Source organism: Heterodontus francisci, chromosome 37, assembly GCF_036365525.1.
Source record: "Heterodontus francisci isolate sHetFra1 chromosome 37, sHetFra1.hap1, whole genome shotgun sequence".
Classification (NCBI taxonomy): domain Eukaryota; kingdom Metazoa; phylum Chordata; class Chondrichthyes; order Heterodontiformes; family Heterodontidae; genus Heterodontus; species Heterodontus francisci.
The window spans coordinates 27,159,487-27,184,579 of record NC_090407.1 but is presented as its reverse complement, the minus strand read 5'-3'; the positions used below and the strand labels follow the sequence as shown (position 1 = coordinate 27,184,579).

Below are 25,093 nucleotides of genomic sequence, written 5' to 3'. Positions count from 1 at the left end.
GAACAAGGTTATGGATATGTTGTCTTTTCTGTATGGAGAGTTGTGGCCACTTATATGCACTTACTTTTTATCATTGAATCTTTCTCTCTCAGAATGGAGGGATTGAAGATCATCATGCTCTGATCGAGTTGAGCGACTCGGAGAACTGTTTTGTTCTCCAGGACCTGAACTCCTCAAACGGAACGTTCGTTAATGACTGTCGTATCCAGAATGCCCGCGGTGCGACTGGCACCAGGAGACGTGCTACGTTTTGGGTTTGGGGGTGACACTTATAGCTTGTGGTGGAGACCATTCCTTCGGTGAGTGGAACGCCCAGAAAGAATGCAGCAAGTTTATGGAATCACAGCCCATGAATGTTCTCCTGAAGGGACTGACTCATGTTGGGGTGTCAGCCATGGTTCAGTGGGTAACACGCTCTCACCTCTGAGTTGGAAGACTGTGGGTTCAAGTCCCACTTCAGACTTGAGCACAAAATCCAAGCTAGCTCTCCCATGCAGTACTGAGGGAGTGCTGCACTGTCAGAGATGCCCTTTTTCAGATGAGGTGTCGAACCAAGGTTCCTTCCACTTGATTAGGTGGATGTAAACAATCCCATGGCAGTATTTCAAAGAACAGCGAGGAAATTCTCTTGATGTCCTGGCCAATGGTTATTCATCAATCAATATCACTAAAATAGATGGTGTGGTCATCACATTGCAGTTTGTGGGATCTTGCTGTGTGCAAAATAGCCACCACGTTTCCTACATTACAGCAGTGACTACACTTCAAAATAAAAAGTGTTTAGTTGGCCGTAAAGTGCATTGGGAACGTCCTGAGATGGTGAAAGGTGCTATATAAATGCAAGCTTTTCTTTCTTTTGGGGTAGTGTTCCTCTCCAAAGTGGCCTTTCTTCATGTGTAAGCCTTGAAGGTGTCATAAGAAATCTGACTCTGCAAAGTGGGTGGGAGTGGCATTACAGCCAAGCCTGTATTTAACTAGTGTGTATATCATAGGAAATAGGATCAGGAGAAGGCCATTTGGCCCTTCGAGCTTGCTCTGCCATTCAAACAGATCATGGCAGATCATCTACCTCTATGCTATTTTTCCCCATCTCCCTTGTTGTTATTAGTATCCAGAAAGCTATTGATTTCTGTCTTGAACATGCTCAATGATTGAGTTTCCACAACTCTCTGGGGTAGAGAATTCCAAAGATTCAGCACCCTCTGAGTGAAGAAATTCCTCCTCATCTCACTCTTAAATGGCCTGCCCCTTATTCTGAGACTGTGTACCCTGGTTCTAGACAGACCAGCTCGAGGAAACATCCTATCCGCATCTACCCTGTCACGCCCTGTAGGAATTTTGTAAGTTTCAATGAGATCATCTGTCATTCATTGAAACCCTAGAGAATACAGGCTTGGTTTCTGCAATCTCTCCTCATAAGACATCCAGCCTGGGCCACTGGATAGTTTTTCCCATTTTCTTTCACCAGTCCCTGCCATTTGGAGTTGCTAGGTGAGCAGCTCAATTTGATCCCAGGCTGACACCGGTGCTGCTCTTGGGCTAGTCACCAGGGGGCACGTGAGATTAGCCTGCGAAAGATACTCCATTTCTCACACTGTGGAAGGATCCAGGCATATCCAGTGTCTTCTCCCAATCATGCCCTGGGATTGGCATGCAGCAGACTGTGTGATCTGCCACTTTGTGGCACCATTTCTGTTGTACATCCACACTTGCAGTGTTATGTTCTGCAGTAAAATTGCAACAAGCATTGGGAGCCTTTAAGTCTGAAAAGGAGACCCACCAAGATTGAAAATTAGGAGAGGACAAGGTAGATCAGATAGGGGGAGGTGTTGTCATGGTGGTAATGTCATTGGACTAGTAATCCAGAAACCCACGATTGATGGTGAAATTTGAATTAATTTGATAAATCTGGAATTAAAAGCTAGTCATAAATAATAAGAACATAAGAAATAGGAGCAGGAATAGGCCATTCGGCCCCTCAAGCCTGTCCCGCTATTCAATAAGATCATGGCTGATATGCTCCAAACCTCAACTCCTCTTTCATGCCAGCTCATAGCCCTCAACTCTCCAATATTTCAAAAATCTACTTCCTCATTAAATACTTTCAGTGACCTAGCCTCCACAACTCTCTGGGTATAGAATTCCAGACATTCACGACCCTTTGAGAGAAGAAATTCCTTTGCATCTCAGTTTTAAATGAGTGTCCCCTTATTCTGTAACTATGTCCACTAGTTCAAGATTCCCCCACTAGTGGAAACATCTTCTCAACATCTACCCTGTCAAGCCCCCTCAGAATCTTGTACGTTTCAATAAAATCACCCCTCATTCTTCTAAACTCTAATGAATAAAGGTGTAACCTGTTCAGCCGTTCTTGATAATTCAACCCCTTCATCCCAGGAATCAGCCAAGTGAATCTCTTTTGAACTGCCTCCAATGCCAGTATATCCTTTCTTAAAATACAGGGACCAAAACTGTACACAGTACTCCAGGTGTGGCCTCACCAACACCCTGTACAGTTGTAACAAGACTTCCCTATTTTTAAACTCCAACCCCCTAGCAATAAAGGCCAAAATTCCATTTGCCTTCTTAATTACTTGCTGCACCTGCATGCTAACTTTTTGTGTTTCTTGCACAAGAACACCCAGATCCCTCTGTGCTGCACTTTTTGGAGTCTCTATCCATTTAAATAATAGTCTGTCTTTTGATTCTTCCTACCAAAGTGCGTGACCTCACTCTTTCCTACATTAAACTCCATCTGCCAAGTTTTTGCCCACTCACTCAACCTATCTATATCCCCTTACAGATTCCTTATGTCCTTATCACAACATGAACTCCCATCTATTTTTGTATCGTCAGCAAATATGGATAGATTACACTCTGCCCCCTCCTCCAAGTCACTAACAAAGACAGTAAATAATTGAGGCCCTGGGACTGATCCTCATGGCACTCCACTAGTTACGTCTTTCCAAGCTGAAAAAGACCCATTAATCCCGACTCTCTGTCTTCTGTGAGTTAACCAATCCTCAATCCGTGCTAATACATTACCCCAAATACTGTGAGCTCCTATCTTGTGCAATAATCTTTTATGTGGCACCTTATCAAATGCCTTCTGGAAATCTAAATACACTACATCTACTGGTTCCCCTTTATCAACTCTGCTTGTTATATCTCAAAGAACTCCAGAAAATTTTTCAAACATGATTTCCCTTTCACAAAACCATGTTGACTCTGTTTGATTGCGTTAAGCTTTTCTAAGTGTCCTTAAATAGTCAATTGTTGTAAAAACCCACCTGGTTCACTGTCCTTTAGGAAATCTGCCGTCCTTACCTGGTTTGGTCTACATGTGACATGTGACTCCAGACCCACTGCAATGTGGTTGACTCTTCAATGTCCACTGAAATGGCCTCAGTTCAAGGGCAATTAGGGATGAGCAATAAATACCCACATCCCATGAACGAATTTTTTTAAAAACTAAGTTGTCGTTAGATGATACCAACCTGACCCTTTAAAAACAGACCAGGTAGATCTTGGTTTCAGTCCCCAGTCTGTGTGCTGTTAGCTGATCTCAGCTGGGCAGTTGTAGGCTTGGTACAATTGTCCTCAGCACCTTTGAGCTGGGGTGCTGCAAATTGCTTTGGGTTTCCAACTCGTAATTGGGAGTGGCTTCTGTTGAACAATGTCGTGATGCCCCCATGTTTGAATAGCCTGCTGACAGTTGACCTGGTCTACCTCTCTCCTATTTCTTGTGTTCTTGAGTTGTGTGAGCTACCAGAAGTGCTGCTGGTGGCTGTGAAACCATATCCCCTCAAGAGTGAGCACCTTCATGAAGAGGAAGATTGCGGACAAGGAAGATTATTCGACACATCTTAGTTTATCATAGGCCCATGAAAGTTTATAGCACAGAAGTATGCCACTTGACCCGTTGTGTCGATGCCAGCTCCCTGCTAGAGCAATCTAAAACTAATCCCACTGTCCCATTCTCTTCCTCTGCTTCAAATGTTTTTATCCATTTTTTTTCTGTAAAACTGCAAAGGCATCTGCCTCAGCCACTTCCTGTGGCAAAGCATTCCATTCTCCCATTACCCTCTGCATAAAGAAATTCTTCTAATCTATTCTCCTTTCTCACGCTTAAAGTCAATTTTAAATTGATAACCCCTTATCACTAAGACCCAGCCAGAGAAAATAATCTTTCTCTATTCATTCTATCATAACCATTCATATCTTTCAAAAACCTCACTTAAATTTTCCCTTCACCTTCTCAGCTCCAGTAGAAATATTAAGTCTCTCCTCGTAACAGTTGTCTCCCATTCCTATCATTATGTTCAACTAAACAGTGTGGCCTAAACTGTATTTTGTACAATTTCATTCCTACTTCTTTACTGTTGTGTGCTATGACCCTATTTATAAAACCCAAAATGGCATTGCCCTTTTTATGGCTTCATCTCCCTGCAGTCATATATTCAGGGATTTTTGTTTATTGAACCCAGCGGTGTCTCTGTTCCTCCAAGGATCTTGTATATCCCTGTGAGATCTCCTGATGATGCAGACAGCTAAGATGAGGTTCAGAGCCTTGTAGCTCTTCTCTGCCCTGCCACCAACACACGAATATCTCCTTTGTGTCTAAGTAACCACAGTTGGATACAGTACTCCAGGAGTGCTCTTACCAGGGCACTGCACTTTGATTTATGCCCAATTGTTTTTCATACATTGTTCAATATTTTAATGCCTTTGTTGATCGCTGCTTGATATTGGTTGGACATGTTGTGGCAAATGTTTAAAGGTTGCTAAAAATGTCAACACTGCCTGTTATTTTGTTAAGTTGCAAGTCCAAACGTTGCTTTTTTTCTTCCCCTGCAACCCCTCCCTTAAGGTGTTCTGTCCTCCAGTGAGTCAACGGTCAGCGTGGCCTGGGCACCTTCAGCTCATCGAGGACTCCAAGCCCTACTCTTGCCCTGCCCCAGCCTCCCAACTTCCTGCACTCTCCGCTCAGTGCTCCGTAAACGCGCCGAGTGGATGGATCCAAGGAGGCAGCGCGACGGTTCCCCACCCACCTCTGAGAAAGCGGGCGGCGAGCGCGGGCAGCAGGCGGGTGAACAGCAGCTACTCCGCTGACATCAGCTGCAGTCCCCCCACCGTGAGACGAGGTATAAGTACTAATTAAAAATGGGCATTGCAACTGATACAATCACATCATCACCAACAGGAAAGAAAGGTTACGTGGACTGCAGTGCTAGGCCCACTGTTGACCTTATTATCTCTAGATGCTAAAAATATCCAAAATATGCTCGAAAAAAATGTTACCAGGGCTCACGAGGCAGCAGATGTTGCATTTGTGGCAGGGAAAGTGTCTGGGGAAGGCAGGTCAGCAACTGTAATACTGAGTATGCAGACCCTTTCTGACTGTTACAAACAAAACCTGACTTTTTCCTTGAGCCACCAAACACCACCAAAGACCGGTCAATGCTGACTCAGCTCACTGCTATCTGTGGGGTCTTGCTGTGCTTGATTTGCCTACACAACAACAGTCACCGTGCTTAATTAAAAGAATTTTGTAGAGCATTTTTGAGAGGTTTCAACAAAAGTTATGATAAGCTGCTGTGAAAATGCAAGTCTATTATAAAATTCAGCCCTAAATATGAATAAAATGAGTACCCTTTTTGCAACTCTCAAACACATATTACAGCACAGTAAGAGGCATTCAGCCCATCATGCTGGTGCTAGCTCCTCAACTGGAGCTACCCAGTTACTTCGAATTGCACTCTGTTGTTATATAATAGAACATAATATCCACTTTGTATGCTGCAGTGTCCCCCACATTCCCAGAAGCTGCAATGACCATCTGTATTGGTGACATTTATTGAAGGAGGAACGTTAGCTAAGATAGAAGAATTCCCTGTTCTTCATTAACATTCAACTGAGCAAGCACAGAGCCTTAATCTAACATCTCAGCCATAGGGTAGCAGCTCTGAACAAACAGCATTCCCTCTACTGCCCTAGAGATTCAGCCTCAATTGTATACTGAAGCCCTGAAGTACAGCTTAAAATCATTGAACCATAGAAAATTTGCAGCTCAGAAAAAGGTCAATCAGACCGCTGTGTCTGCGCTGGCTGAAAAAACCAGCCGCCCAATCTAATCCCACCTTCCAGCACCTGGTCCGTAGCCTTGCAGGTTACAGCACTTCAGGTACAGGTCCAGGTACTTTTTAAATGAGTTGAGGGTTTCTGCCTCCACCACTGATCCAGGCAGTGAATTCCAGACACCCACCACCCTCTGGGTGAAAAAGTTTTTCCTCCTGTCCCCTCTAATCCTTCTACCAATCACCTTAAATCTGTGCCCCCGGTAATTGACCTCTCCGCTAGGGGAAACAGATCCTTTGTGTCCACTCTATCTAGGCCCCTCATAATTTTGTACACCTCAATTAAGTCACCCCTCAGCCTCCTCTGTTCTATGGAAAACAACCCTAGCCTCTCCAATCTTTCCTCATAGCTGCAATTTTCAAGTCCTGACAACATTCTTGTAAATCTCCTCTCTCCAGAGCAATTATATCCTTTCTGTAATGTGGTGACCAGAACTGTATGCAATCAGAGGCAAGAAGTGCTACCATTGGGCCAATAGGTAGACATATTGAATTCTTCCTGTTGAACTGAAACCCTCCTCTCCTCTGACCCTGGAATTCTTCACATCCCTTGTGCTTTGTACTATTTGAACACTGAGTCCCTCATTCCTTCTGATCCTGTGGCATTGGGTCTCTCCTTATCTGTCACTCCAGCATTGACAGCCACTTCTCAGGCACTATGCTCCTGCCGCTGGAAAGCTTTCCCCTCCACCTGGTCACCTCCCACTCTGTGTTCATAACCTTCTCAAAAACCATCCTCTTCAACCAAGCCCCCCTATTCTCCCCACTTTCTCTCAATGTCCACCAGATCCCTTTCCTCTTTATTATGAAGCAATGTGAGACATCCGTGCAAGTAGGGAGCACCATAAAAATGCTGTTATTGATGGTGAGGTTGTTGATGATGTTTTTACACTCGTTACCAGGAGCCTGGACTAATACCCCTGGTCGATCTGTGGGGAATGGGGTACCTATATCCACCTCGCAGACCCTGGAACTGCTCTTACAGGAGAAGGTAAGATGTGTTTTCCATTCCTGCCCAAACACCAATACTAACTGTCCAACCTGCCCATTATAATAACAAAGTTAATGAGTTATTGGTTAATTTTCTTCCTCCTTACTTGTTAAGTGTTTAAGCCTCTTTTTTTTCTCCGATCCAATTTTTTTTCTACTGTTATTTTGGGACGTGAGGTCGTGAAAGGCTCTACATAAATGCAGATCTTTCTTTCTTACCTCGGGACAGGTCATAGGTTGAACCTTTAATTTAATTGTTCGAGTTGATCCAATAGTATCAAGGTATTTTAATGTAGCAGTTGGCTGTGTTTGTGCATATTATCAATTGCAGGAGCATCAAATCCTCAGAATGAGGGCTGAGATCGGCCGCCTAAGTGTTTTTGAAAGTGAGTCCAAGCGTAAAGAAGCCATCATTGCCAACCTGCGCGATGAAGTTGCTGTCTTGAAGCACCAGTTATCCCAAGTGAATCCCACCCAGAATGACCTTGAAATCACGCAGCAATTACTGACGCTAGGATGCGACATTGATGCCAAACAGGAGAAAATTGAAACGCTGAAAGATCAGGTACGACATTTGCATTGCTTACCATGAACTTCACTGTGCTCATTGCAATGAGTATAAAATTGCTGCTATTGGTGATTTTGGGCAGCAGGTGTCAGCATTATCCAGAGATTTGTTTTGACACCGTACTTATTTAACTTGTCCACATGTAGATTTTGAATTCCTGTAGTGATCTCCGTTCTCCCTCTGTTTGGGGATCAGAAGCAGCACCTGGAACAAACTTAAAGCAAAGTAATAAAATTAAGTCCTCATATTGAGGTTCGCAAAATCTTCTTGTTCACACTCCTTGTTCTAGCTGTTAAAATGTAATTAATTCCCATTTGCAGCCTCCAAAGCTGCCGGACCTGTCCTTCCTGAATTCTGTATATACAAATACACACATGCACACAATTTCTAACAGCGGCCTTTGCGTGAAAATCAGGCGCAGCTACCCTGGCTGATTTACCTCTCCCGAGCCCAGCAATGATGAGGCCAATTGGATGAACCGTTGCCCAGGCTGAGACCAGCACAGACCAGAGAGTGCATCTGGCACCTCCTGACCTGTACGACGCAGTTGTTTGCTGAATTCAAAATCATGTAGTGTGAGGGCGGGTACTGACAAAGGATGATTAATAAACACGTTCCCTTTTTGCCTCTTTTGTTAAAGATTACCAAGCTTCAGAAAGGCTCCAGTGAAGTCATGCGGCATTCTCTGACTGAGAGAGATCTGGAGATCACTAAACTGAAGAAGGAAACTGAAAAGCTGGCGAAAGACAATAATATTATCACAGGTAGGAGAGCAACATTGCCCACCAGCCAGGAAATGCACTGAATCAATGACAGAGGGGTAACACAGTGGGCGAGTGCCAGGTGCAGACCAGGCCAGTGCTCAAAACTCACCTGCTGCTCCAGAAATTTACCTCCCGGGCCTCTTTTAAATGCCGCCAGCCTACTTCCTGCCCATTCCAGTAGTGAGGTCAGTGGGAATCATGGAAAATGTGGGGCCCGGAGGCCATCCACTGACAAAAAGTGGCAGCATTGCCTGCCGGGTCGTCTTGCGGGGCTCCATGTGATCGGGGTGGGGGGTGTGGGGGAGGTGAGATCAAGAGAGAGCTAAGCTGTCCTTGTACGACCCTGATGTACTTCACCGCTGGGTGGCCCCTGACCGGGAACTCACTCCTGCTCCCCACTCAGGCTGTCGAGTAAAAACTGCAGTCAGGTCCCGATTATATCATCAGGACCCCATATTGGACATGCACCCCGCTGGCTTTGGGAAAGCTTCCTTGCCACCTACTGAGGGGAACAGGTAACAGTCAGAGTCTGACAGCTCCTGGCGGCTTCAGGTGGGTACGTTACTCGGCCAATTTTAACTGCCCACCTGCCCAGTTACTGCATGGCCAGAGGCAGGTGAGTGATAGAGCAGGTTGATGTGACAGTCAGTTTATGCAGGTACACCACTAGGCCCATGACAAACAGGTGGCACGCTGCATTAGTCAAGGGTGCAATAGGGCAGGTGGGAAAATTATGAAACGAATAGTCCTGACGATTTTGTGCTTTATCCTGGACAGGGCTAGTGACCAGCTTGCAGCGCGAAATCACTGCCAAAGACCACCAACTGCTGCGGGTAAATGCAGAGGGAGAGAAACTGAGGAAAGAGATCCGAGACAAGGATGGTCAGCTGGCAGCCATGTCGGCCAAGGTAGGCAGTGGGGGAGGAAGGAAAGGGGAAGAGCGTGATCAGAACAGCTAAAAGGTAAAAGTGGAGTTGAGGTAGAAGATCGGCCATGATCTTATTGAATGACGGAGCAGGCTCGAGGGGCCGAATGGCCTGCTCCTGTTCCGATTTCCTATGTTCTTATGTAAAGCAAACCAGGGACACTGAGGCCAGTTTGAGCTCCTCATTTGCTTCCCCCAGTGTGATCAGCTAATTCAGCACAGCCCTGAGATTAAGTGTGACCCATCTTGTCCTCCGCGGCTCAGCCACTCACTGGATAAATGAGTTGAAGCATCAGGAGGGCACTAGCATTTTCAGCATTGGCCTGAATATTTGAAGCTGTCTTCCCCAGAGAACGTGGGCCTGGCTTGAGTGAATCCCTTTCCGTTCTTTGGTGTTAAGTATCTAACTGAAATTTCTTTCTGGTTCAGTTTTCTAGAATGAGGGAAACCAGGAATGACCAGGAGGAGCTGGTGAGCAAAGAGAAGGAGCTGGTGACCCACAGGCATGTGAGTGAAGCTAGTGAGGTGCATCAGCATCTGATTAGTTATTTTGGTTTATTTGGTCCACCCCTCTGCTGATTTTTCTGCCCTCCTATTTTGAAGATGCAAATTCTTGTTGTAACATACACATGCCAAATTCTTCTCTGTTATTTTTACACCAGCCATAGCCCATGAACAGTATCAATTGTAGTTTGTGGTTCTAACCAATAAATTAGATTTATTCCACTGGAGGATTGAATGGGCCCAGCTTAGGTGGTCTACTGGCACCAGGCATCCTGTTTGTGGTCATATTGTTCTGAGGCAAGTGAAGGACAAGCTATTCCAGCAGGAAGAGGAAGGAGTTGGCTGACCTGTTGTGCTCCAAATGGCCCTTTCAAATGCGAGGTTATAGGAGAGCTCAGAATAAGTCAGCTGTCTATATTCCGCATCAGGCAAAGATGCATGGTCACAGAGTCATGGTAGAAATCAGACCTGGGTTTAAGGGAAACCGCTATCGTTTCACAGGGTAGTGCATATGGATCAGACTCTCACCAATAGCAGCTGATGTTTAGGCAGTTAGCACTTCAAAAAGGAGCTTAATAAAATCGCTGGTTGGGAATGGGATTGTAGGTTGAAGATCAGTTACAGAATGAAGTGCTAAAATACTTAATGGGAATAAGTCAGGGGGGACTCTTCTTCTTTGGCCTCCTTATCTCGAGAGACAATGGGTAAGCGCCTGGAGGTGGTCAATGGTTAGTGGAGCAGTGCCTGGAGTGGCTATAAAGGCCAATTCTAGAGTGACAGGCTCTTCCACAGGTACTGCAGAAAAAGTGGTTTGTCGGGGCTGTTACACAGTTGGCTCTCTCCTTGCGCTTCTGTCTTTTTTCCTGCCAACTGCTAAGTCTCTTCGACTCGCCACACTTTAGCCCCGCCTTTATGGCTGCCCGGGGACTATGACAGGGAAAATGTTGGCTGTAGGTGGGGTCGTGGGTGAGGAGGTAGCAGGTCAGGGTTGAATGGTGGAGATGTGAAAATGGATGAATGTCTGGAGTACTTATACAGAATGTTCCCTCAGGAGGTTAAATGGGTGGGATACAGTTCACGATAGAGTAGATCATACACAGTCTATGGGAGGAGTGGTTTCGAAGAGCCAAATGGCCGCCTCTTAGCCTCTGCTTTCTGATAGTCTATGGAATTAAATAAGAGGAGAGAATATAACTGGAGGCGGGAAAATTAAAGCTGTTTTCATGTTTGTGTCAGAATGCAAAACAACTGGAGAACCGAATGAAGGAGCTGGAGTCGGAGATCAAGCAGCTTCGCAGTCAACAGGAGGACATGAAGACCAGTGTGTCTGAGGAGAAGCGGGTAGGCAACTAGGACTCAAATTATTCATTCCATACCTTTGCCAAAGACGTTGCCTCATGCTGGGGTACAGCCCCATAGGTGTTGGTGTACAATATCTTATATATACAATATATACAGTATCCTCCCACCCAAATGCCCATTCTTCATGAGTGAACCTGAAAAGCGAGTATCATCGGAATATTCGACTGTGGAGGTCATTGTGGGTCATTGTTGCCGATGCTGTTTCCATCCTCGCCCAATATCCACAGACCCACATCAGTACTTTCCAGCGGAGTTACTGAACAGCTGTCTGGAGCAGGAATCCTGACTGATTTTCTTTTTTTCTCACCCCCACGCCATTTAGTCCAGGATCGCTGAGGCCAGTTACAGCTGCTGGTTTGGCTAAAATCAGTTAACTCAACACAGCTCAGTGGTCGAACCTGGGACTTTCCTGGGAAATTTACTCATAAAATATAAAGTAATTGGAAGAATGTGAAGCTCTGAACCTTGAAGAAATGCAGGGATGCGGCACAAAGTAACCAACCCGCAAGATGGTAAATTGTAGATGGTAAAATGTCACAGATAAACCGGTTTGAGAATTAGAGCTTATTACATTGTTTGTAATGATCTGAATTTTAGGTTTCAAATGGAGAATAAACTGATTAAACACAAAGTTGAAATTGGATCAATGGAGTGGCTCAGATAATGAGTTGAAAAGACTCACAACAGCCAACCCTCAGCTCAGTAATTGTATCAATATTCTCAGCCGATTATTGATTCCTGCCCATTATTACTAATAAAACACAATTATCCTTATTCTTGTTTATTTTAATTGTAAACCATTGAAACTTCCTTGAAATTGTTTGCAAAATAAAAATAACCAGAAATTGACCTATGACCCTGTAGACCATAAGAATGTAGCAAGGTAAAGAACAATATATGGCCATCCAGCCTAACAAACATTATCCCTCCAGTATCCCAACTCTCCCATTAGACCTCATCCAACAGCATTCCAACTGTCAGCAAAGCTCAGCTCTCTAGTACCCCAACTCTCCGATTGAAACTTATCCTTCTAGCCTTCTAACTCTCCCAGCCTCGTATCCCCAAGAACACAAGTTATGTTTGCAAACTTCATTTTCACTAATTTAAATATAGTTGTCAGCTTGGTTCAGTTGCTTTTGAGTCAGAAGGTGATAGCTTCCAACTCTACTCCAGGATTTAAACATATAATCTAAGCTGATACTTCCAATTTCCTACTGAGGGAGTGCTGCATTGCCATCTTTTGGATGCGGTACTAAACCAAGATCCCAGCTAGCTATTCTGGTGGTCCAGGCATATATTAATGATCGCATGGCAGTGCTTGAAGTAGGACAGGAAGTTCTCCCAGTGTCTTGGCCAATAGTCCTCCCTTAACCAACACCACCAGAAACTGATTAACTGGGGGTTGAGTTTGCTGACGATGCAAACGCTAGGTGGCGCAGTACTGACACATGTGCAAATGCAGCCTCTTCCACTGAAATGTCACTGTCTGCGAAATCTCAGGCAGCTGCCAGTAATAAAGATGGTGCTGCTCAATTTGAGACAAAAAAAACAAATTAAACCCAAAGCCCCTCAATGCTTCGATCACTGCCTCTATCACACCCCCAACAGTATCCTGCTCCCTCTTGCCATCGTTCTTCTCTTCGCCACTCCCTCCCGCGCCTGTCTTCTCTCCGTTCACTCCCTGCCTCGCTGCTGCCTTCCCTCAGCCACATGCTCATGCCCTCGCCACTTCCCCCCTCCCCCAGCCACTCTCTTCCTGCCTTGCTGCTTTCCTTCTTTCGGCCGTTTGCTCCTGCATCGCCCTGTCACCCCTCGGTCGCTGGCTCCCCGACTTGCTGCTTCGGCAGCTTGTTCTCCACCCACCGCCACTTCTTTGGGCGGCGCGGTGGAGAGCGATCAGTCGCGGGGGGAAGCGACGAGGCTGGGAGTGAGCGGGTGAGGGCGGGAGCGAATGGCTGACAGGGGGAAGCGAGCGGCCGAGGGGGAATGGGTGAGGGTGTGAGCAAGTGCATGAGGGAAGGCAGCGGCAAAGGTGGGAGTGAGGGGCTGAGGGAAGGCAGCGGCAAGGGTGGGAGTGAGGGGCTGAGGGAAGGCAGCGGCAAGGCGGGGTGGAGCAGGAAATTGAAAGCGGGGATGGCGGGAGGGATGGGGTACTGTTAGGGGAAATGGAACCGGCGATTGCGGCTATTGAGGGGTGAGGATGTCATTACGTGGTGACGTCAACGCGCGCATACGTGCATTCAGACTGGCAGATGTTCGTATGCACTGGCGTGCGCGATTGATCCACTCATGCTCTGCATTGTCAGGAATCACCGTGTTAACTGGGCATTCATCTCATTGTTGTTTGTGCAACTTTGCTGCTGAAGATACTAGTGTAACAACAGTCACTGCATTCCAAAATAATTTATTATTGTGAAGCATTTGAGACATTTCTGATGAGGCCTGTGTAGATGAAACGCTTTTTCTTTATATCTTCTGTTCTTGGTCCTGCTTTCCTGACTTATTTTGTACCAGTTTACTCAAATGTTGCTGTTTTGTTTTAGGCCCAGGAACGACTCCAGGATGAGTTGGAGAGGACCAGGCTACTGCTGCAGGAGATGGGCCGAAGGGAGCGGCTGGTGAGGGTAGATCTGGAGCAGACCCAGGCCAAGGTTAGAGAGAAAGCTGCTGTGTTTACACCACGACTTACAAGCTCAGATTCACAACAAAAGCACGTGGAACTGGACCAACACCTGGGAAAGGCCAGAGTGGGAGTGGCTTCAAGAGCCGCACTGTAGGGTTGGCAAATTTTGCCCAGAGCCGACAGGAGCTGAGTGCAGCCAATGTGCCAACTTGGCTTAGTTGACAGTTCTGGGTCAGAAGGAGCACAGTGTCCCAAGCACATGTTGAACGATCAGCCTGCTTTTACTCAATACTCCAGTGGTCAGCCTTCCTAAACTTCAGCTCATCCAAAACTCTGCTGCCTGTATCCTAACTCACCACAAGTCCCGTTCACCTATCGCCTCTGTGCTCGCTGACCTATATCTGCTCACTGTCCAGCAACATTTTGATTTTAAAATTCTCATCCTGGTGTTCAGATCCTTCCATGTCCTTGCACCTCCCTATTTCTGTAACCTCCTCCAGCCCGATAACCAATAACAGCAATGTGCATCTATGTAGCGCCTTTGACATAGTAAAATGTAGAATGTTTGCAGCACAGAAGGAGACCATTTGGCTCGTCATGCCTGTGCCAGCTCTCTACAAGAACAACTCAGTTGGTCCCATTTCCACATAACCCTACAATTTATTTCTCTACAGGTTCTTATCCAATTCCCTTTTTAAAGCCTCGATTGTATCTGCCTCCACCAGCCTCTTGGGAAGTGCATTCCAGATCCTAACCACTCGCTGTGTAAAAGAGTTTTTCCTCAGGTCGCCATTGGTTCTTTTGCCATTTACCTTCTATCAGTCACCTCTGGTTCTCGTACATCTTTTCTGCACCCTCTGTATCTCTTTATTCTGTGGGCGTCCAGTTTGCAGTGCCCAGAATTGGACACAATATTTCAGTTGAGGCTGAAACAAAGCTTCATAAAGGTTCATCATAACTTCCTTGCTTCTGTACTCTATGCCTCTGTTTATAAAGCCCAGAATTCCATATGCCTATTTAATCACTTTCTCAGCCTGCCCTGCAGTGATTTGTGCACATATACCCCCAGGTGTCTCTGTTCCTGTGCTCTCTTTAGAATTGTGCTCTTTAACTTATATCGCCCACCCTCATTCTTCCTACCAAAATCTACCTCTTCACACTTCTCTGTATTAAATTTCATCTGCCACGTGTCCGTCCAATCCATCAGCCTGTCTATGTCCTCTTGAAGTTTATCACTATACTCTTCACAGTTCGCAATACTTCCAAGTTTTGTGACGTCTGCAAATTTTGAAATTGTGCCCCGCACACCCAAATCTAGGTTATTAATGTATATCAAGAAAAGCAGTGGTCCTAGTACTGACCCATGGGGAACCCCACTGTATACCTACCTCCATTCTGAAAAACAACCATTAACCACTACTCTGTTTCCTGTCAATCAGCCAACTTCGTATTTGTGCTGCCATTTTCCCTTTTATTCCATGGGCTTCAAGCTTGCTGGTAGGTTGATTATGTGGTACTTTACCAGACATCTTTTGGAAGTCCATATACATCAACTGCATTACCTCATGAACCATCTGTTATTTCATCAAAAAACGTAATCAAGTTAGTTAAACATGATTTGCCTTTAACAAATCCATGCTGGTTTTCCCTAATTAATCCACAGTATTAATTTTGTCCCAACAATCTTTTGAGATCTCTAAGATCCTCCAATTCTGGCCTCTTGAGCATCCCTGATTTACATTGCTGCACCATCAGCAGCTGTGCCTTCAGCTGCCTAGGCCCTAAGCTCTGGAATTCCCTCCCTAAACTGCTCTGCCACACGACCTCCCTCTCCTTTTAAGATGCCCCTTGCAACCTGTCTCTTTGACAGAACTTTTATTCTAATGTTTCTTTATGTGGCTTTCTGTCAAATTTTGTTTGATAACGCTTCTGTGCAGTGCTTTAGGATGTTTTTACTCCGCTATAGGTGCTATATAAATACAAGTTGCTGTTATCAGTTTTATACACATCAGGACTTGAGCACATGGTCAAGGCTGGAGTGCAATACTGGCGTTGCATTGTTGGAGGTGCCATCTTCAAATGAGATAATAAACAAGGTGTTGTCTGCATGGTCCCATTAGCTCCATGACCGTGTCAACCTTGTAGAAAGCACTACCTGTTTCCTTATTGGCAGATATGCATCTGCATGTGGCAAGACTCATGGGAGCCTATTTGGAACTTGGCTGATAGGATGAAGTATTGATTTGGGTTCTGTTCACCCTGTGGATGAAGTTATGCGTCGTTGACCAATATAGTTAAACTTGCGGCGTGACTAGCTAATGTGACCCAATCAGCCAATTCATTAGGATAGAGAGTTTGTATTTAAAAACATCTTATTACATTTTTTAGGACATCCCGAAGTATTTTGCATCCAATGAATTATTTTTAGAGCGCAATCCCTGTTGTTAAGTTGGTCAATGCAGTTACCAATTTGCATACAGCAACATCCCACAGTGAACACAGTTCTTATAAACATGTTAGTGGTGATGGTCATAGAATCATAGAAATTTACAACATGTAATGAAACCATTTGGCTCATTGTGTCTGTGCCGGCCAACAAGTAGTCATCCAGCCTAATCCCACTTTCCAGCTCTTGGTCCGTTGCCTTGTAGGTTCCAGCACTTCACATACTTTTTAAATATTATGAGGGTTTCTGTCTCTACCATCCTTTCAGGCAGTGAGTTCCAGATCCCCACCATCCTCTGGGTGGAAAAATTTCCCCTCGAATCCACTCTCAACCTCCTATCACTTACCTTAAACCCATGCCTCCTGGTTATGGAGTTCTCAGCCAAGGGGAATAGGGCCTTCCTATCCACTCTATCTAAACCCCTCATAATTTTATACACTTCAATTAGGTCTCCCTCAGACTCCTCTGTTCCGAAGAAAATAACCCTAGTCTATCCAATCTTTCCTCATAACTAAAATTCTCCAGTCCAGGCAACATCCTCGTAAATCTCCTCTGTACCCTCTGTAGTGCAATCACATCCTTCCTATAGTGTGGTGACCAAAACTGCATGCAGTACTCCAGCTGTGGCCTAACTAGTGTTTTATACAGTTCCAGCATAACCTCACAGCTCTTGTATTCCGTGCCTCGGTAATAAAGGCAAGTATCCTGTATGCCTACTTGACCACCTTATCTACCTGTCCAGCTACCTTCAGAAACCTGTGGACATGCACTCCAAGATCCATCTTTTCTTCTGCACTTCTCTGTATCCTACCGTTTATTGTATATTCCCTTGCCATGTTCGCCTTCCTGAATGCATGACCTCACACTTCTCCGGATTGAACTCCATTTGCCAATGTTCTATCTACCTGACTAGTCCATTGATATCTTCCTGCAGTCGACAGCATTCTTCTTCATTATCAACTACACAACCAATTTTTTTGAGGGAGGAATGTTGGTCAGGATACCAGGACAACTCTATGCTCCTATTCAAATACTGTCACATACCTTTAACATGGTATGTGAATCAAGGTTTACAGGAGACGGGGCTTCTGTTTCACTCTTCATTTGTAGGATGGCACCTCCAGCAATGCAGCACTCCCTCAACATGCCACTGGACTGTCAGCTTAGGTTAAGTGCTCAAGTGCTGGCGTGTGCAAAGCCACCACGCTACCATCTGAATTAAACTGGCACTTGAAGTAGAGTTTTCAGTAGCTTTTTATTTAACCTGGTGAGGGACGTGCTTATATTAGGGTGAGATCTGCTTGACAATTCAGCTGTAATAATGAGCTTAAGTACATCTCCCAATGTCATCCTAAAACATCCTGTTATACTTACACAGCTGGAGCGATTCCGAAGTCGTATCATGCAGACCACGTACTCTGCTCCAGGAGTTCAATCTCCTAAAGAGGCTGTTTCAGATGAGCAGGTGGGTTCCTGTTATTGTAGCAATGAGTCCAGTTATTGAGTGCTGTACAAAGGCTGAAGGAAAGCTCAAACCCCAGTGAGCATGGGAACCCTGGCTCAGTAATCTGAGATGCACATATCTGGCCAACTCATCAATGATTACTTAACACCTCGTTCAGACTGAGAAAGCACTTCCACTCGCTCTGGTTCCCATTGTGCTGAATACCCCTTGTTTATACTCAGTGACAAATTCACACGTTCAGTGACTGCAGTTATAAATATACAGAGCATCGCTGTGTCCAAATCACGCTGCTGGCCTCTATTGCAGTAGGGCTGCCCAAAAATGATGCCCCCGATAGCAAGTGCCACTGCTAGCAGCCTTTGCCTGCAGTGACACTTTGTGTCTTATGACACTTCATTTGTAACTGCTTCCCCGAGGGTTCAGCTAGTTAAGAGAGTGAGTAACTGAACCATAAAGACTTGAAAGGTCCCAGGTTTGATTCCTGCCCTGTGCTCGGCTGCTATCCAGCATCTGCAGCATTTTGCTGTCATCAATCTCTGGTTAGAAATGGAGAATTAGTGAAAGTTCTGGCTCAGTTTGTAGCCCTTTTACCTCTGAGTCAGAAAATTGTGGGTTCAAGTCATTATGTCTCTTCAGACATAATCTAGGCTGACACACCCAGTGCAGTACTGAGGGAGTATTGCAGTGTTGTAAGTGCCAACTTTCAGATGAGACATTAAACTGAGGCCCTGTCTAGCTCATCTGGTAGATGGAAACGATCCCTTGGCACTACTGGAAGAAGAGCAAGACAGTTCTTCCCGGTGTCCTGGACAATACTTATCCCTCGACCAACATCACTAAAACACATTATCTGGTCGTTATCTGATTGCTCTTTGTGGGAGGGGGAGCTTTCTGTGTGTAAATTGACTGTTCTGTTTCCTGCAGTACAACAATGCATTTTGAAAGTATTTCATTGGCTGTAAAGTGCTTTTGGGGTGTCCTGAAGTCATGAAAGGCACTATATAAATGTAAGTCTTTCTTTCTGATCATTACCCACGAACCCCTTCTGAAAATTGTGGATGTTATCAGGGTAGTGTCCTAGGCCCAATGCTGATGATTGCACAATGTTCAGCACCATTCCAACTCCTCACATACTGCAGCAGTCCGTGTAGAAATGCAGCAAGACCTGGAAAATATCCAGGCTTGGACTGATGAGTGGCAAGTAACATTCGCGCCACACAAGTGCCAGGCAATTGACTATTTCAGACAGAGAACCTGACCATCTCTCCTTGACATTCAATGGCATTAGGATCACTGAATCCCCCACTATCAACATCCCAGGGGCTACCATTGACCAGAAACTGAACTGCAGTAGCCATATAAATACCGTGGCTACAAGAGCAGGTCAGAGGCTAGGAATCCTGCGGTGAGTTACTCACCTCCTGACTGCCCAAAATCTGTCCACCGTCGACAAGGCACAAGTCAGGAGTGTGATGGAATACTCTCCACTTGCTTAGACGAGTGCAGTTCCAAAAACACTCAAGAAGCTTGACACCATCCAGGACAAAGCAGCCTGCTCGATTGGCACCCCATTCACAAACATTCACTCCCTTCACCACCGACGCACAGTGGCAGCAGTGTGTCCCATCTACAAGATGCACTGCTGCAACGCAGCAAGACACCTTAGACAGCACCTTCCAAACCCGCGACCTCTACCACCTAGAAGGACAAGGGCAGCAGATGCGTGGGAGCACCACCACCTGCAAGTTCCCGTCCAAGCCACACACCATCCTGACTTGGAACTATATCCCCGTTCCTTCACTGTTGCTGGGTTAAAATCCTGGAGCTCCCTTCCTAACAGCACTATGGGTGTACCTACCCCGCATGGACTGCAGCGGTTCAAGAAGGCAGCTCATCACCACCTTCTCGAAGGCAATTAGGGATGGGTAATAAATGCTGGCCTGGCCAGCGACGCCCACATCCCATGAACAAATGAAAAAAAAAAGGTTTTGCTGTGAGGCTGCCCATGGTTCAAAAGCTTGTCAACACTGATTGTCTAGGCTTGTGCATGACGAGTGGCCAAATAAGTGAGGAGCTACCCCATCAAGAATCAATGCCTTTAGGAGAGGAGGCATGAAAATTGAAATTAAAAAAGCAAAAAAAAAAAACCTTCAAAACTCTCAAAGAAATTGAAGTAAAAATACTTTCTGGAGCAGTAACTTTGCCACATGCTGAATAACCCCCAGGGCTACTTTACTGAGTCAGTTTAAGGAATGTGTTGTTCATTTACTAACCTGCTGTTGTATGTTGCCAGCATACAAGTTCAAGCCTTGTTCTCTTCTTGTAATTGTCTGATTAATGAAGAGTAAATTCTATTTTTATATTATGCAACTTAAAGATCATATACTCTGGAGACATACTTGAGTCAAAATAAGTACTATGGAAATCTGATATTGCAATGAGACTGCATAATAAATGTCACTATGCTTTAAAGTAACTCATTGTATGTGAAATGTTTTGAAATGTTTCTGAGAAATAAGGGCTGCATATAAATACAAGTCTTTACTTCCTCTTGCTTTCAGTACCATTAACTGCACCAGTAATTTATGAAACATCAGTTCCCAATTGCAGGTATAGCAGTGTTGGCATGTGATGTTGTCTTTGCTTCTTTTGTTCCCATCTCCTCTCCATTCCTTTGCTTTGTTGCCCCTCCTGTTTCTTGCTTTGTGCTGCTACCATTTCGGATTCTGAATGCCTGTCCCAAGGCTGGCATGCCAAAAAACTTCAACAGAACAGGCACAGCTGAATCAGATAGAGAAGAGTTGGAACTGGTCATAAAATATTAGATGCAGAAAAGTAGTAAGAATGGGGGTTGGAAGGATTGGAGATATAGTCTAGATTTATGAAGAAAATATATACATCAGATTTCGAAAATAAATTCTATATTTTTCTGAGGAGTTTCTGCATGACAGGATTGCAATGGCCTTAGTGTGGCATTTCGTTATGTAATGGCCAAGGGGGAAGGTCTGGTACCTTGGTGATGAAAGAGCTTGAATGGAGAAAGTGACCAAATCCATTCTTTATCATAGAATGATAGAATGATTACAGCACAGAAGGAGGCCATTTGGCCCGACGTGTATATGCCAGCTCTCTGCTGGAACAACTCATCTAGTCCCACTCCCCTCTCTTTTCCCCGCAGCCCTGCAAATTTTTTCTCTCCAGCTAATTATCCCATTCTCTTTTCAAGGCCTTGATTTTAAATCTGCCTCCACCACATTCTTAGGCAGTGCATTCCAGATCCTAACCACTCGCTGCCTAAAAAAGTTTTTCTTCATATCGCTGTTGCTTCTTGTGCCAATCACCTTAAATCGGTGTCCTCTGGTTCTGGATCCTTCGGCCAATGGGAACAGTTTCTCCCTTTCTATTCTGTCCAGAACTCTCATGATTTTGAACACCTCTATCAAATCTACTCTTCTCTGAGGAGAACAGGCACAGCTTCTCCAACCTATCCATGTAACTGAAGTTCCTCATCCCTGGAACTATTCTCCTGAATCTTTTCTGCACCCTCTCTAATGCCTTAATATCCTTCCTAAAGTGTGGTGACCAGAACTGGACACAATACTCCAGTTGAGACCGAACCAGTGTTTTATAAAGGTTCATCATAACTTCCTTGTTTTTGTACTCTATGCCCCGATTTATAAAGCCTAGGATCTGATATGCTTTATTAACCACTTTCTCAACCTGTCCTGCAACCTTCAATGATTTGTGCACATATACCCCCAGGTCCCTCTGCTCCGGCACCCACTTCAGAATTGTACCCTTTAATTTATATTACCACTCCTTATTCTTCCTACCCAAATGAATCACTTCTCAACTTTCTGCATTAAATTTCATCTGCCCATTCCACCAGCCTGTCTATGTCCTCTTGAAGTTTATCACTACCGTCCTCACAGAACAAAGAACAGTACAGCACAGGAACAGACCATTTGACCCTCCAAGCCTGCACTGATCTTGATGCCTGCCTAAACCAAAACCTTCTGCATTTCCAGGGACCATATCCCTCTATTCCCATCCTATTCATGTATTTGTCAAGATGCCTCTTAAACGTCATTATCGTACCTGCTTCCACCACCTCCCCCGGCAGCAAGTTCCAGGCACTCACCACCCTCTGTGTAAAGAACTTGCCTCGCACATCCCCTCTAAACTTTTCCCCTCTCACCTTAAACCTATGTCCCCTAGTAACAGACTCTTCCACCCTGGGAAAAAGCTTCTGACTATCCACTCTGTCCATGCCACTCATAACTTTGTAAACCTCTATCATGTCGCCCCTCCACCTCCGTCATTCCAGTGAAAACAATCAGATTTTATCCAACCTCTCCTCAAAGCTAATGCCCTCCAGACCAGGCAACATCCTGGTAAACCTCTTCTGTACCCTCTCCAAAGCCTCCACGTCCTTGTGGTAGTGTGGCGACCGGAATTGCACGCAATATTCTAAGTGTGGCCTAACTAAAGTTCTGTACAGCTGCAGCATGACTTGCCAATTTTTATACTCTATGCCCCGACCGATGAAGGCAAGCATGCCGTATGCCTTCTTGACTACCTTATCCACCTGCGTTGCCACTTTCAGTGACCTGTGGACCTGTACAGCCAGATCTCTCTGCCTGTCAATACTCCTAAGGGTTCTGCCATTTACTGTATACTTCCCACCTGCATTAGACCTTCCAAAATGCATTACCTCACATTTGTGCGGATTAAACTCCATCTGCCATTTCTCCACCCAAGTCTCCAACCGATCTGTATCCTCTGACAATCCTCATCACTATCCGCAACTCCTCCAACCTTTGTGTCGTCCGCAAACTTACTAATCAGACCAGCTACATTTTCCTCCAAATCATTTATATTTACTACAAAGAGCAAAGGTCCCAGCACTGATCCCTGCGGAACACCACTAGTCACAGTCCTCCATTCAGAAAAGCACCCATCCACTGATACCCTCTGTCTTCTATGACAGAGCCAGTTCTGTATCCATCTTGCCAGCTCACCTCTGATCCCGTGTGACTTCACCTTTTGTACCAGTCTGCCATGAGGGACCTTGTCAAAGGCTTTACTGAAGTCCTTATAGATAACATCCACTGCCCTTCCATCATCAATCATCTTTGTCACTTCCTCAAAAAACTCAATCAAATTAGTGAGGCACGACCTCCCCTTCACAAAACCATGCTGCCTCTCGCTAATAAGTTCATTTGTTTCCAAATGGGAGTAAATCCTGTCCCGAAGAATCCTCTCTAATAATTTCCCTACCACTGATGTAAGGCTCACCGGCCTATAATTTCCTGGATTATCCTTGCTACCCTTCTTAAACAAAGGAACAACATTGGCTATTCTCCAGTCCTCTGGGACCTCACCTGTAGCCAATGAGGATGCAAAGATTTCTGTCAAGGCCCCAGCAATTTCTTCCCTTGCCTCCCTTAGTATTCTGGGGTAGATCCCATCAGGCCCTGGGGACTTATCTACCTTCATGCTTTGCAAGACACCCAACACCTCCTCCTTTTTGATAATGAGATGATTGAGACTATCTGCACTCCCTTCCCTAGGCTCATCATCCACCAAGTCCTTCTCTTTGGTGAATACTGATGCAAAGTACTCATTTAGTACCTCGCCCATTTCCTCTGGCTCCACACATAGATTCCCTTCTCTGTCCTTGAACGGGCCAACCCTTTTCCTAGTTAACCTCTTGCTCGTTATATATGTATAAAAAGCCATGGGATTATCCTTAATCCTGTTTGCCAATGACTTTTCATGACCCCTTTTAGCCCTCCTGACTCCTTGCTTAAGTTCCTTTCTACTGGCTTTATATTCCTCAAGGGATTTGTCTGTTCCTAGTCTTCCAGCCCTTACGAATGCTTCCTTTTTCTTTTTGACTAGGCTCACAATATCCCGCGTTATCCAAGGTTCCTGAAACTTGCCAAACTTATCCTTCTTCCTCACAGGAACATGCTGGTCCTGGATTCTAATCAACTGACATTTGAAAGACTCCCACATGTCAGATGTTGATTTACCCTCAAACAGTCGCCCCCAATCTAAATTCTTCAGTTCCTGCCTAATATTGTTATAATTAGCCTTCCCCCAATTTAGCACCTTCACCCGAGGATTACTCGAAATGCTCCCCTACTGAAACTTCGACCACCTGGCCTGGCTCATTCCCCAATACCAGGTCCAGTACGGCCCCTTCCCTAGTTGGACTATCTACATATTGTTTCAAGAAGCCCTCCTGGATGCTCCTTGCAAATTCTGCCCCATCTGAGCCCCTAGCACTAAGTGAGTCCCAGTCAATATAGGGGAAGTTAAAATCACCCACCACTACAACCATGTTACCTTTACATCTTTCCAAAATCTGTCTACATATCTGCTCCTCTACCTCCCGCTGGCTGTTGGGAGGCATGAAGAAAACCCCCAACATCGTGACTGCACCCTTCCTATTCCTGAGCTCCACCCATATTGCCTCGCTGCACGACCCCTCCGAGATGTCCTCCCGCAGTACAGCTGTGATATTCTCCTTAACAAGTCATGCAACTCCCCCACCCATTTTACACCCCCCTCTATCCCGCCTGAAGCTTCTAAATCCTGGAACATTTAGCTGCCAATCCTGTCCTTCCCTCAACCAAGTCTCTGTAATAGCAATAACATCATAGTTCCAAGGACTAATCCAAGCTCTAAATTCATCTGCCTTACCTGTTATACTTCTCGCATTGAAACAAATGCACTTCAGACCACCAGTCCCGCTGTACTCCGCAACATCTCCCTGCCTGCTCTTCCTCTTAGTCTTACTGGCCTTATTTAGTTTAGTTTTAGTTTAGAGATACAGCACTGAAACAGGCCCTTCGGCCCACCGAGTCTGTGCCGACCATCAACCACCCATTTATACTAATCCTACACTAATCCCACATTCCTACCACATCCCCACCTGTCCCTATATTTCCCTACCACCTACCTATACTAGGGGCAATTTATAATGGCCAATTTACCTACCAACCTGCTTTTACTAGTTCCCCCTCATTTATTTCACTTGCTGTCCTACTGCTCTGGTTCCCACCCCCCTGCCACACTCGTTTAAACCCTCCTGAGTGACACTAGCAAACCTCGCAGCCAGGATATTTGTGCCCCTCCAGTTTAGATGCAACCCGTCCTTCTTGTGCAGGTCCCATCTGTCCCTGAAGAGATCCCAATAGTCCAGATATCTGAAACCCTCCCTTCTACACCAGCTGTTCAGCCACGTGTTTAGCTGCACTATCTTCCTATTTCTAGCCTCACTGGCACATGGCACAGGGAG

At 45.3% G+C, this 25,093-nt stretch overlaps 1 protein-coding gene across 1 annotated transcript in view; it reads left to right on the top strand.

Moving 5' to 3' along the window:
* Positions 1 to 25,093, top strand: part of fhad1 (forkhead-associated (FHA) phosphopeptide binding domain 1) — a 135,007-nt gene that overhangs the window by 675 nt on the left and 109,239 nt on the right. The window contains 12 exon segments of the mRNA XM_068017427.1: positions 93 to 215; positions 217 to 271; positions 274 to 299; positions 4,871 to 5,144; positions 7,040 to 7,128; positions 7,459 to 7,692; positions 8,336 to 8,459; positions 9,237 to 9,367; positions 9,814 to 9,891; positions 11,125 to 11,229; positions 13,794 to 13,901; positions 17,698 to 17,784. Of these exon segments, the coding sequence (XP_067873528.1) occupies positions 93 to 215; positions 217 to 271; positions 274 to 299; positions 4,871 to 5,144; positions 7,040 to 7,128; positions 7,459 to 7,692; positions 8,336 to 8,459; positions 9,237 to 9,367; positions 9,814 to 9,891; positions 11,125 to 11,229; positions 13,794 to 13,901; positions 17,698 to 17,784 (1,434 nt within the window).